General features: G+C 37.3%; 1 protein-coding gene across 9 annotated transcripts in view; it reads right to left on the bottom strand.

Moving 5' to 3' along the window:
- TRRAP (transformation/transcription domain associated protein) overlaps positions 1-13,810 on the bottom strand; it is a 153,997-nt gene that overhangs the window by 81,530 nt on the left and 58,657 nt on the right. For all 9 annotated transcript variants that reach the window (XM_008164651.4, XM_024102353.3, XM_042853179.2 and 6 more), the window contains 9 exons: positions 12,915-13,181; positions 11,740-11,946; positions 10,512-10,670; positions 10,297-10,431; positions 9,983-10,093; positions 8,776-8,922; positions 4,165-4,378; positions 3,378-3,503; positions 1,031-1,177 (listed from right to left, as the gene is read on the bottom strand). In XM_008164651.4, coding sequence (XP_008162873.1) covers positions 1,031-1,177; positions 3,378-3,503; positions 4,165-4,378; positions 8,776-8,922; positions 9,983-10,093; positions 10,297-10,431; positions 10,512-10,670; positions 11,740-11,946; positions 12,915-13,181 — 1,513 coding nt within the window. The remainder of the gene's footprint in view (positions 1-1,030; positions 1,178-3,377; positions 3,504-4,164; positions 4,379-8,775; positions 8,923-9,982; positions 10,094-10,296; positions 10,432-10,511; positions 10,671-11,739; positions 11,947-12,914; positions 13,182-13,810) is intronic.

The raw sequence follows: 13,810 nt of genomic DNA, 5'->3' as shown, positions 1-13,810 counted from the left end.
GGTTAAAGCCTCTTTATGGGTGCAACTTTATGGAAAATTCTAGGGAACTATTAAAATAACAACAGAAAATGTTACCATGGATATAAACCCCTATAATCACTTTGAAAAACAGTCTGTGTATCATACCCAAAACAATGGCCCACAGTGCTCTTCAGGACAGCCTTCCCCTTTGGTCACGCCCATGTGAAAAGAATTCAGTTGGAAAGGAGGTGGTGAGGCCTCATTTTAATAATACTTTGACAAATATTACAGTATGCCAATAAATCATGAGGTATAAATAATTGAAGCTAAACTTGTCAAAATGAAAACAATATTTTGTGATGCAGTATTCTTATTCTGTTAATTTCCTGACTTGCTTATCTGCCAAATTTAATAATTTGCAATGAGTTACTCAGGGATTAGTCTCAATTCACAAGGTCCTGTTCTGTGTAATTAGAATGCAAGATAGAAATCTAATATTGGAAGTGCTTCTTCCAAACAATTTTCCTCAGCAGCTTCATCATTAATTGAAATATTTTGTTCTTTAATAGCACTGTATTTCTTTAGCAGCATTTTTGCATTTTGTATTGACTCATGATTTGGATCATTTGATGACAGGCAAAACTCCATCTACTGATAAAGTCACCACTGTAAGAAGATAACAAGGGCACCAATTGATTTCACAAACAACTGCTTCACTACTATTAGCTTGTACCTATTAAATTAAGAGTCACTGAAAGCAGAGAACTGTCAACCTATACTCCTGAAGAATTCAATTTTTAAATATAATGCATTTCAAACATTTACTAACCAATTGATGTTTGACTCAATATTAAGTTGTTCAGCAGGTATTAAGAACACAAAAAATGTTATTTTTTTTCCAGTCGATACTTTCAACAAGATTTCTCACTTTTTATTGGATTATTTTCAAATTATTCAATGCACGATGGAATTCAAAACCTTAACAAATACACAAGCAGCTAAAACCACTCAATCTCTGCATTATGATAGGATTACATTACTTAAAACCTTTATTGACCCGCATTACTACCTGTGGTTGCTTCTGCTGTTCCTGATGCAGCCTGTGGATTTAAATGTTCCCTGACCATCTTCTGTAGGGATCGCATGAAGACTGAAATCAGTCTGTCTATGTAGCTTGGATTGTTACTGCATGCAGACTTCAGAATCATTAAAGTACCTAAGATATAAATAAAAACTCTTTAAAGGCAACTAAAATTATCATTCATACTTTGGGTAACCAGATGAACATAAGAACAGCCATACTGGGTCAGACCAAAGGTCCATCTATCCCAGTATCCTATCCTCTGACAGTGGCCAATGCCAGGTGCCCCAGAGGGAATTAACAGAACAGGTAATCATCAAGTGATCCATCCCCTGTTGCCCATTCCCAGCTTCTGGCAAACAGAGGCTAGGGACAACATGCCCTATTTTGAGCAAACTAAATTCTGTACTTGTCCTATGAAAGGATAGTCAGAGTGCTCTACTTTTGGAAAGTTGTGTCCTACCTTGGATATTCAGCTATCCCGGTTACAAAGACAGGAAATCTATGTAGATACATGATGGAAAAGGCTAGCAAACCAAGATGAATTGCAATATTTTTCTATTTAGCTCTCTCAAAGCATTCCTTGCTACTCAGTCAGAAGCTCAGTTTTGCAATAGAAATACCCTAAATATATCTAATAGTTGACTTTTGCCTTGTTAAATGGCTTTTTTCATGCCTTGGAACAGTGTCAGTTCTTAAATCCCATAATATGAAAATAAAGCATCATACTTGTTGGACATATAGATTAATCCTCCCAGAATGTCATTAGTTTCATATATCAGTTACTAAGTAGATAAGAAATTAAAAGGGTACATACTTGAGCTATGCAGGAGCTGTCATTTAGTATTAAAGACACTTCCTAAGTATCTGTATTAGAACAAATACGTATTTTTCTCCTCAGACTGTAATATTTGTTAACAATGCCTGTGCACATATATTGGATATAAATGTAGCGATTGATGCTCCTCTGAAGTATGTTGGTGTTCATGTACGGCAGTTGATTTTACAAGATATATAGCAACACCTCTCCTCACACAGTATACATATAGATTAGAAACCCTATTCTGGCAGTAACAACCAACCATTTCCCACTTTTCTGCATCTTTATAATTCATCAAATAACCCACAGCAATATTTAGAGTTTCAGTGTTTTATTAACAGACAGAATGACTGCTTTGAAAGCTTTACCTTATTTTGTCCCTCCTTTTCTGCCCCTCACAAATTTGCCTGAACTTTGGTATCTTTTAAGAGTCTCTTTTTTTTTTTTTTTTTTTTTTTTAATAAAGCATCGATAAGATATAGACTGACTCAGGGAAAACAGTAGAATCTAACCTTGGAGTGTGCTCTGGACAAATGATAAAAAGTCTCTTTCTTGGTTAGCGTGTTGTACAGCACATCCTGACACCTGACAAATAGGCAATTCCCTAAGTGAAATTACACCTGTCTGCACAGATCACAAACTAGGATAGTGAAGGACATTTGCCATTTAAAGCAGCAAGCTTTTCTAACTTGTGTAATTTCAAGTCTGCATTATTGACAGAACCAATTCTGAGCCAAACTTGGTATGACTAGTCAAACTGTCTAATCATTCCACATATCTCAGTTGTAGTCAAGCGTTCAGACAAGAACCAAAAGGGAGATTAGTTCCATGGTAGTTTAATCAATGTAAATAAATAGTGAACTAGGAATGCGTTTGGGCTTTTCAAAACTGTGCTTAATAAAAATACATTCAGAAATGTTACCTTTTGAAAAGAGTGTACTGTATCTGAGATTCTTCACTTATTCAGAATCCAAGTTCTAAATAAGATTCTTATATGATTTAAATCAGCTAACATTACGATGCTTTCAACAAACTGGTGCTTGTATTCAAAAGAAAAATACTGGACAAAAAACGTTTAAGTGTATTTATTTCACTTTTTAAAAAACCCCATGATCTTATGCCCCAAAAATAGTAACTGCAGGATTTTTGCTGCTCCAATTGAAATTTCCAATAGCTTTTACTTTACATCATTGTTACTTTAAATGCCTTTTCTCGTTCCTACGTGCCCTTAGTAACTAAGACACCTATCCAGCCACCAGTATCCATTTTCAATACTTATCTTCAAGCCAGCTGCTTGGAAATGACAGAATGCAATGAGCCCTGTAGTCTTATTCCTCAAGGCTGTCAGCCTTCATCCCAAGGTCATGTCTACATCCAGATTTCCCAAGGCAGCACACAGCACTATCTACACGACTATCAACCCCCTTACAGAAAATAAAATAAAACCTAATGACAAAGAACACGCTAATTAGAGAGCCAATCTATAGACATGTATGAAAGGAACGAGAAACTCACCAAAGAGTTGGGAAGGATTAGCATTAGTGGCTTTTTCATAATTAGTAAGTCCTTCATAAATAACCTTCCCGACTGCAGCATATAGGCATTCCAGTTCTTCATATTTTGACGCTACACTTGAAGTACCTGAGACAGAGTTGACAACATAAAAACCAAATAAGTTTTAGAATATTATAATTATTAAAACAGCACAAGGGGCTCTCTCTGAACCTTCTGTACTTGCATGTAAAAAAACCTTTATCTATTATACAACCACTGTGGCCTCTGTGTTGGGTATCACTTCCCCAGTATGCTCACTAAAATTTTCCTAGTAATACGATGGTCTTGATTAAATTTAGTAGTGCTATGACAGGACTTATCCTTGTCAAGTGTTCCATATTACCTAAAGCCTCTCTTTACACCCGATTTCCCTTTCTTGTCTTAGTAAAACAGTGATGTTCAACTACTGAAAAACAGCATTTTTCAAAGCAGAAAAATGGTAATTGCAAAAGACATTAAATTTATAGCAGGCATTTCTTGAGTCAAAGTAATGACTGCCACAGGTTATTAAGTTTTTATGTCAATGGCTAATGAAGTATTCCACATGATTACTTATTTCAACTTTTTTTTTTTTTTTTTTTTTTTTAAGCGGAGGTTGAAAGTGCAAGCTAAAATGGACCATAAAATGTAGAACACATAAAACAGAAGATTAGCATATTCAGAAATGTCTCCCTGCTCCCCTCCTCCCCCCACAACCACTTAAGTTATGCAGTGATAAAAGAAAAAGGAGGAGGAAAATACCACATACTTGGTTCTGTAGGGAATATACTCATTAAGCGAGAGAGTAGACTGTGGACAGCCCTCAAAACCTTGGTGTTTCCACATGTCATACAAGCAGCTACTCCTCGTTGCAGAGGTTTGAAGCTGCTAAGGATAGCTGGAGACTGCAGTACAGTTAATAGGAAACTTAGGACCTCTAACCCAGTGCAAATGTTGGCAAAGTTGGCCTGATTGGGCTGTTCCTAGAAGAACACGTATAGTGGAAAAAACAACAAACAAAAGAGCATTAGACTTGTTAGCTCACATTAAACCTGTGTGAACTCAACAACAACATGATTCCAGGCTTCCATATTACAAGAGTTTCAATTCTGTTTTCTTACACCAGCCATGTTTTCCAGATCTGCAAAATATGAGACACTGGAAGCCACTACCTACCTATTTGCATACTTTTAACATTACAGGAGTGGTGAAAGCAGAGAAGAAAGTGGCTCTCACCCTTGCCTGGCTAGAAACTGCTTGGAACAATGGGCTACATTATATTTGCCTGTGGAAATACCTTAAAGAGAAAGATATTGAAGAGAAGGTATAAAACAGCTTATTTTGATGGACTTTTAAAAGAAGTGCTTATGAGAAATGGGTGCTTCAAGCCCAGAAACAGGATGTCTGAAACTAAACTAATCTAATGAATGGAAAATACAAGATTTTGCTAGCCCTGTCTGTCTCCCATCCTAAAACATAACCACTGTTACAGTGAATTAGGCTGTATGACTTCACCTAATAGAAAGCAGAAGAATATTATTCATTATTTGGATTACTGTAGTGCCTAGGAACCCTAATGCTAGGTGCTGTGCAAAACACAGAACAAAAGAACAGTCCCTGTACCAAAGAGCTTACCATCTAAATGTTATATAAGCAATAGGGCCACCCACCTTCCTGCCTGTTTGTTTTTTGGCCTACTAGCTGCCGGATGGAGCGAGCTTTGCCTTTTCCAACTCATTATCCTGTAGGCATCACAAATAAGCAAGTAGAAGATTTGCAAGAGATGACAAACTGGAAGACTTCTTCAGAGCACTGGAGGGAGTTACGACAGACTGCAGTTCAACAACTGGAAGTCCCAGATGGCCTGGTTCTCTCAATTGCTCATGCAAGTAAAATTTGCCATCCTAACCATTACTCTACATTCTTATATTTATCTGGAAAGGGGTAACAATCTCCAGGACTCCACTCCTGAGCAAGGACTTGAATCCAGGTCTCCCCGCTGCCAGTGAGTACCCTAACTGCCAGGCTATAGGGTATTCTGAGATGGGGGGGTCTCACCTTTCCCGTTGAATCTTTGTATAAAATACTTGAGTAATCATTGGGCCAGAAACAGAGAATGACTCTATAGTCCAGTGGTCAGAGGACTTGCCTCATCTGGGAGGAGGACTTATTTGGTTCCTAGGTCTACTTCACTGAATATTTAAGTATTTTATAAAAAGTGGAACAGCTTTAACAGGAGAAATTGAGAAACACCCATCCCCAGAATACCCTGGAGGTTAGGCACTCACGTGGGGAAGAGGGGAGGAATAGTGGTTCAAGGTCCCTGCTCTGGAACATCAATTCAAATCTGGAACTCCCACATCCCAGGTGAGTGGCCTAATCACTGGGCTAAATGTTATAAGGGGGCACCACTACTACTACCACCACCTATTTCTCTTGCTCCGCCTCCAGTTTTGGTGCTTAAATCCCCCTTGTGAATATAGTCTGAAAAATTGAAACAAGATGCTTCATTCATGTTGAAAAACTTTGTTCCAAGATCTCTCATTTGTTTCAACAAACAATTCACTAAAATTGTCCCTAAACTGCATTTTTCAGTGAAAAAAGTTACCGCTATAAAACTTGACCCAGCTTTAGTCCTCAGTACAAGCCTCTGCATCTTCTATTCACAGAAATATTCAAGTGCGGTCTTCTTTTACCCAAGTCCTGTTGTTATTTCTGCTCAGCCACCAATACCTCAAAGCCTGCACTCACAAATATATTTCCATTGGAATTACTGAGACCAAGAAAGGTGGGTGGGAGACAATTCTGACACAAGGCTGAATACGTTATGGTGTTTCATTTGTAGGACTGAAGAGAAAATGATGTGCTGAATAGCGGTTAAGTAATTGTGGTTGTTCTATTCAGTGTGGATAATATTTGCTATTGAAGTGCTGGATTTTAATGGGAGTTCTCATTAGTTAAGTAGTACAGTATTTTTGAAAAGCATAAGTAGAGTTTTGAGTAATGAATAATGATGAAGCATCATCAACTACAGAGGTTTAAAGCCAAATGTACACGGGTATATAGAAATAACAGCATTAACCACCTTTAAACTAAACCAGTCCCAATGGTAGGAGGAGAAAATTATTCAAGTGGCTACCTTTTAAAAATAAGATTACCCAAGCAACTATCTTCATACCAGTAATGTACAGTATCTAAACATCTGTCAAACAATATTTAGAAAAAAGAATTATGGTAAAAGTATTCTTTAAAAATCTTAAATTCATTTACTACTGCAGAGAAGTAGGATTTGCCACTGCTTTATTCCACAGTAGGAAACCAAAAAGTGATCCTAATATATTTACCACAATAAGAAAGTTCATACTACTTACTTCAGTAGTATGGTACAAAAAACTTCGTTTATAGTATTGTAAGATTATATGGCATACTGCCATGTAATTATTAAAAATAGGAATATCAAATTACTAAAAATATAATCACAATTAATCACGAGATTAAAAAAATAGTCGCGATTAATTGCTGTTTTAATTGCACTGTTAAACAATAATACAATACCAATTTAAATTGATTATAAATATTTTGGCGATTTTTCTACATTTTCAAATATATTGATTGTATTCTGTGTTGCAATTGAAAAGTGTAGAGTGCTCACACTAATATTATATATATAAAAAATTTTAATTACAAACAGAGTTTTTTTCAATTCACCTCATACAAGTGCTGTAGTGCAATCTCTTTATCGTGAAAGTGCAACTTACAAATGCAGATTTTAACATAACTGCACTCAAAAAACAAAACAATGTAAAACTTTAGCGCCTACAAATCCACAAAGTCCTACTTCTTGTTGAGCCAATCGCTAAGACAAATAAGTCTGTTTACATTTACCTGCCAACTTATTTACAAAATCACCTGAAAATGAGAACAAGCGTTTGAATGGCACTGTTGTAGCCAGCGCTGCAAGGTATTTACATGCCAGATGACATACGAATGTTTAGCATGTCTGGCATGTAAATACCTTGTTGCGCTGACTACAACAGTGCCATTCGAATGCCTGTTCTCATTTTCAGGTGATATTGTAAATAAGAAGCGGGCAGGTAAATGTAAACAAACTCATTTGTCTTAGCGATTGGCTCACCAAGAAGTAGGACTGAGTGGATTTGTAGGCGCTAAAGTTTTACATTGTTTTGTTTGAGTGCAGTTATATTAAAAAAATTAAATACATGTAAGTATTCTAATTATTAATACATTTAAATTGGTATTCTATTATTGTTTAATAGTTCAATTAAAACTGCAATTAATCACGACTTTTTTAAAATCTAGTTAATTTGTTTTACCTTAATCGCATGCATGAACTGTGTGATTGACAGCCCTAATTAAAAACTTCACTGTTAAGTATAGAATGCCAACCGTTCACTAAGACAAGGTGGGTGTTATCTTTTATTAGACCAACTTCTGTCAGTGAGAAAGACAAGCTTTTGGGCTACAAAGAGTCTTCTTCAGGCCTGTACCACCAACAACTCCTTGCACCAGTCGTTTCCCCACCACCTTTGTCCCAGTTTCCCTACTCGCCATCCCCAGACCGGATTCCTCAACACTCTGCATTCCAGTCAGACTGCCTCCTCCCTTCTCCTTCATCCTGCTTGGGCGCCAGCAAAGGAAGCACTGAGAACAATTTCCATGCTCTTAATTCTGATGCGGGGTGTCTCAGCGGCCCGCAGCTGCCCGGAGGGGCAGTTGTAGAGACAGTCCTGCAGCCCTAGGCTGGAGCATGTCCAGCACAGACAGAATCTTCAGCGACTTTAGTTGCCAAACGTTTATAAGTCTCTATTGAGCATGTGCAAACAGATCCATAAGCTTATTTGTTTCCTTTATTTTGTTTCTATCCATTTCATATGTAGTATTTACATTGCACGTTAGAACAAAAATCAGTTTTAATGACTCTACAAAGAAACTAAATTATTTAACAATACTAGCATTGCTACAAATGCTTGACAGAAAGAATCTAACATTTATTAACGTGCACTTCCGTTCTCAAATGTTCACTTTTACCTAAATCCTCTTGTCAAGAAAAGTGACAAGAATAATTACTCAAAAAAACCTATAAATCAATTTCATTAGTTCTAGTAATGACGTGATTAAACTAGTAATTAAATGGACCAACATTTAATTTAAAATTCTCTACAACAACATTGTGCTACTATCTTCAATATATAGTCTAAACCTAAGAGCTGCATATTATAAGTAAAATAGATCTCTTGGATACTGGCTAATCAAGAAATAGGTAAATTGTTAAAGACCTTCAATATCTTATTAAGCCAGTACTCAATTATGTCCTGTGTTACTGAATCTTAAAGCTCTACAAGGCTGGAATGTAACTTACCACAGTCATTAGCAATTTATCAAACCACTGCAGTTTGAGTTCTGATTTTGGCCACATATCTGGTCGTAAAGCTGTCTTCAAAAGGTTAACGCAGCGTCGAGACAGCAATTCTCCAGGAGATCCAGCAGTGTTTGAGTTGTCATTTACCTAGCAATTAATCAAAATTATTGCAGAATGACAACCATTTATAACCATGATCTTTAGAACTCATTAATTTTTTTACACATCCTATGTAAGCATATCATTGTCTAGTTCTGGAAAGGCTTAGCTAAAGTAACTATACCAATACAGTCACAGTACTGTATTACTCAAAAGGCTAGTATTGTATTTACATACAAACTGATTTTAAGATGTTAACCAATTTACCTAGTCTGAAAAAATTCTCAAAGGGATGTCAGGTTGCAACAATATTTTATAATGTATTTTGCTAAGAATACAGCTGAGCAGACAATTCACAGGAACTATTTTGACTAATTTAAATTGTCATGTTCACAATTTGTCAATGAGCAGTTTAAAGTTCTTTAGTTTATTCACGTTTAAAATTTTTGTGTGGGTAACATTTTCAAAAGCATCTCAGTGGCTTAGGAGTCTAAGTCACATTTTCAAAGTCGCACTTAAGAGACTACATCTCGGTGAAAGTCAGTAGGACTTTGTTTTCTCACCCATTGATCATGAGATTTAGGCATGTAGAAACCTAAGTAATAACTGCTCTAGTTTTGTTCCAAAATATATTTTTATATCTCAAAACCAAGTCAATTTATTAAAGTTCTTTACATCTAAATGTCTCTTGTCAGCTATACAGACATCTCAAAGTAGAGCTACAAAGATCTGGATCATGAATATTTTTAATAAAAATTTACATAAAAATCAGCATAGCCCTATGTTTTTCATATGAACTTTTCATATCAATTTCCAAACTTTTCAGAAGACGACAGCCATTGTTAAAGTTTATACATTTATCCCAGAGTGAAAATAATACTGTATAATAAAAGGTTTCAGAGTAGCAGCCGTGTTAGTCTGTATCCGCAAAAAGAACAGTAGTACTTGTGGCACCTTAGAGACTAACAAATTTAAAGCTTATGCTCTAATAAATTTGTTAGTCTCTAAGGTGCCACAAGTACTCCTGTTCTTTTTGCTAATAAAAGGTTATTTGCATTTTTTAACACTAATGAAGCACTGGTACATGCATTTCAGAATCAGACCGTACCTGGCAAGCAATTCTAATGAGGAAGTTGACCACAGTATCTGTATGCTGCTTGTCAATTGGCTTAGAAAGAAGTGCATCAGCTCCTGGCAACGACTGAGTACGTCCAAATACCTGTGCACACAATATTTGCTCAATAAAAGAGGGGTAATGGTATATAATAAATTGTGCTTAAATAATAATATAAAGCACAACTATGAATGAATCTTAGTTTAACAGTGAGCAGGCTACAAAATTATGAAGGAAAATTAACATTAAGGTTACTTAAGCTTAAAATTGCTTGTTATAAGAACAAAAGGAAACTGAATATTTCTTACTGCACTTATTGCCCCAGTAGCTGTCCTGAATCGTTTCACCTCTTGACCAGAATCAACAGACAATCCTCTTTTAACAGAAGATGAGGCAGAACTTGCTCCTTCTCCACTTGCACTTGGATCCATATCTGAATCTGGCTGAAATATCAGTGATACACACATTTAAAAAAAAATGATGACAACATTTTGAGGTTCACCTAGACAGTTACTATTCCTACCTGTTGATCTTTAATTCTCTGCAATTCCCATTTGATGACTACTTCAGCAAGGTCCACAGCCAGTTTTCTTTGTTCAATGGTAACACTGGGAGTGAAACCCAACCTCTGCATGGCACTAACCATATGCTGCACCAAATGGTGTCTTACGGGGTAATAAACCTGTAGAAATGGATTCATAAATGTGTTACATGTAAACTAATTATATTCTACATATTCCCTAACACACAGAAAATAGAATGGTAAATTAATTGCCTTTAAGCCAAGAGTTGGTTGTATCTATACCATGCTCATTCCTCTAGAATTAAGACAAGAAGCTGGTACTTTGTTTTACCAAACATTCCTGACAAGATTTTCCCTGACCCACAGGTAATCCAGACTAAGGCTACAGCTACACTAGAGAGTGTACAGCAGTACACCAATGCAGCTGCGCCGCTGCAAGCTCTCTAATGTAGCTGCTCTAAGCCAACAGAAGAGAGCTCTCCCGTCGGCTTAACTACTCCCCTCCCACAAGGGGGCGGTAGCTATGTCAGTGGAAGAAGCTCTCCTACTGACATAGCGCTGTCCACACGGGTGCTTATGTCAGTGTAATTTATGTCACTCGGGCTGTAATTTATTCACCCCCCTGACTGACAAATTATGCCGACATAAGGTGTAATACAGACATAGCCTAAGAATCATACCTATCCAGTGTTTCATTTTGGAAACAAACCACTCCAAACTTCACTTTCAGTGTTGCTTTCAAATGTTTTACTAGCACTTCAGTTGGCTTCCTATTTACGCTATTTCATACCGTGTGCAAGCTAATTTTAAAAGTGCTTTTGGACCAAGACCAAGCTGACCCTTTGCTTACGTTAAATTGGTATTTCAGGCATTTGTGTGCTTTTGGGAACACGACTCTTTGAACCACCATGTATGGGTGGAGGAGGCTTTAACAAACAAAAAGCAATGCAAAGGGCATGTGAGTAGAAAAGGGAAAGATGAAAATGTAAAAGCAGTTAGAAGAGACAGAGGCATTTCAGAATTGGCCAGATATATTGTTACATTAACAGCAGACATTTTCAGCTTTAAACGTTTGTAGTGTGCACATGTGCATAGAGAACCATCTCCTTTAAATATTTGTTCTCTGCTGTATAATTTGGATCTCACTAATTTTTATTTAGTCTGTATTATATCTCATAGGCATCTAGGATAATTTATCCAATTGTTCGGTTGGTCACTGTATACATACCTTGAAATGCTGTACTATTAAATGCAAAATATGGACCAGTTGTGGAACTGTATGGCCCTCTTCTACAATGATTTTTCGTGTCCAATGAGTCAGCATCTGATGTCCATCCTCCATTCGAGCAGGCACAGCTGGAGTTAGAATAGCCATTGCTTGCCTGACAATTGCTCGAGCCTCCATTGCATGAGCTTTTAGAAGACTGTGAAAAACCTAAAAAAGGAGTGATCCTCTTAAACATGGTACAAACCTCTTCTTCTAAAGAATACAGCTTTTCAAGACCTTTTCCCTTGAATAAACGGCAGTTTCACTCCCTTGTCCTACCTGATATCCTGTTTTTCCCCAGTGTCTGATGTTAAGTTTTCTTATAGTCTCTCTCCCACGAATCTCTTCATCTCTTTCTCAAACACCATTCTTTCAAATGATACTTCTAATGCCCTGATTCTAAGAGACCTCTAAATATTACCTGCTTCTTCACTGTCTCATCTCCCTTATTCACCCATCTCTACACTCTTTGAAAGTGTCATCTATGCTCACTATCTTGAATTGCCTGCATCTCTCTCCTTTACACCTGTCAGTTACCTTCTACCCTCTTCATATTCTAAAACTGCCCTGAAAGTTACCAATGATCTTCTCCATGTTAAGTCCAATTCAAATTTTTCCATGTTCTTTTTGCTGCCTTCAATCATAGAATATCAGGGCTGGAAGGGACCTCAGGAGGTCATCTAGTCCAAACCCCTGCTCAAAACAGGACCAATTCCCGGACAGATTTTTGCCCCAGCTCCCTAAATGGCCCCGTGAAGGATTGAACTCACAACCCTGGGTTTAGCAGGCCAATGCTCAAACCACTGAGCTATCCCTCCAGCAACAAGCCCCTCCTCCCGCTGAGATTCTCAGGTGGCTCTCCTCTCTCACCTACTGCCTTCACTGGTTCCCTTCTTGTAGATATCCCACAAGGTGCTCGTCTTTGGCCCGCTCCTTCTATACTTGCTCCCTGGGTGATCTTATCTGCTCTTATGGTTTTAGTTATCACATGTATAATAATTATTCAAAACTACATCTCCATCCTCCATGACAGGCCCTCCATTACAGTACAAAATAACAGATTAAAGAAAGCATACACCAGAAATAGTACTTATCAGCATCCCTTTAGCATATTAGAGCAAATTTGTACACAATACCTGCAACACTATCTTCTTATGTATGGCAAATTTTGCAATGATGTGTGCTAAAAGCAAATGTCCACTGTACTTGCACGCTGGGTCCACACACGCCTTAGACAAGAGACAGGGCCAGGCAAAGGTCATCAGGCGTCGTAGTTTGCTGTTCCGATTCTTGTTATTGTCATGAATATGATGTGGGGCATGTTCTACAAGAAGCGTTGCAAATTGCAAGAGATAAATTCTGAGTGAATCCAGCATATCTGCCTGCTTTTCTGGGTCAAGTACCTATTCCCAAGAGTGGAGGGGTAGCAAGATGGGAAGGGAGAAGAGAGAGAGGGAAAATAAATAAATAAATATCTTCATAAGCTCTACACACATTGTGAACTATATTTGTTCTTGTAGTTGGTAAAGTCTATAAAAAACACATACTTTTACAGGTTGGTATCCACAGCAACAGATAAGATGACTTTTAGAACAATGTACTTTTATCACCAGCTATCAGCACTCTCCAAAGGAATGGGCAACTGTCCATTTCTCATCTATTGCCCAAATGATCTTTGATTACACTATATGCGCATACATCTACATTTAGGGCCACGTTTTCAAAAGTCTTCAGCACACATAACGGAGGCCAGATTTTTCATAAGAGTTCAGCTCCCACTTTGGCAACTAACTGAAGTGAGCACATTTTTATAATAAGGGGAGCTGAGCACTTCTGAAGATCTGGCCTTCAAAATATCTTCAACAGTGACTATCTTATATTTGCTGTCAGGTATAATAATGAGGCACAAGTCAGTTCTATGACAACTTCAAGAGTCTGTAAAGACTCTTATCAAGAGGTAGGTGATACAGGGGGTTCCTGCAGCAAGCCTTCATTCATAAATAAATATGTTGAAATCCTAGTGAAGCCACAA

This window comes from Chrysemys picta, chromosome 10, assembly GCF_011386835.1.
Source record: "Chrysemys picta bellii isolate R12L10 chromosome 10, ASM1138683v2, whole genome shotgun sequence".
In the NCBI taxonomy this organism is placed as follows: Eukaryota; Metazoa; Chordata; order Testudines; family Emydidae; genus Chrysemys; species Chrysemys picta.
Note: the sequence above shows the minus strand (reverse complement) of the source record. Positions and strands in the feature narration are given on the sequence as shown.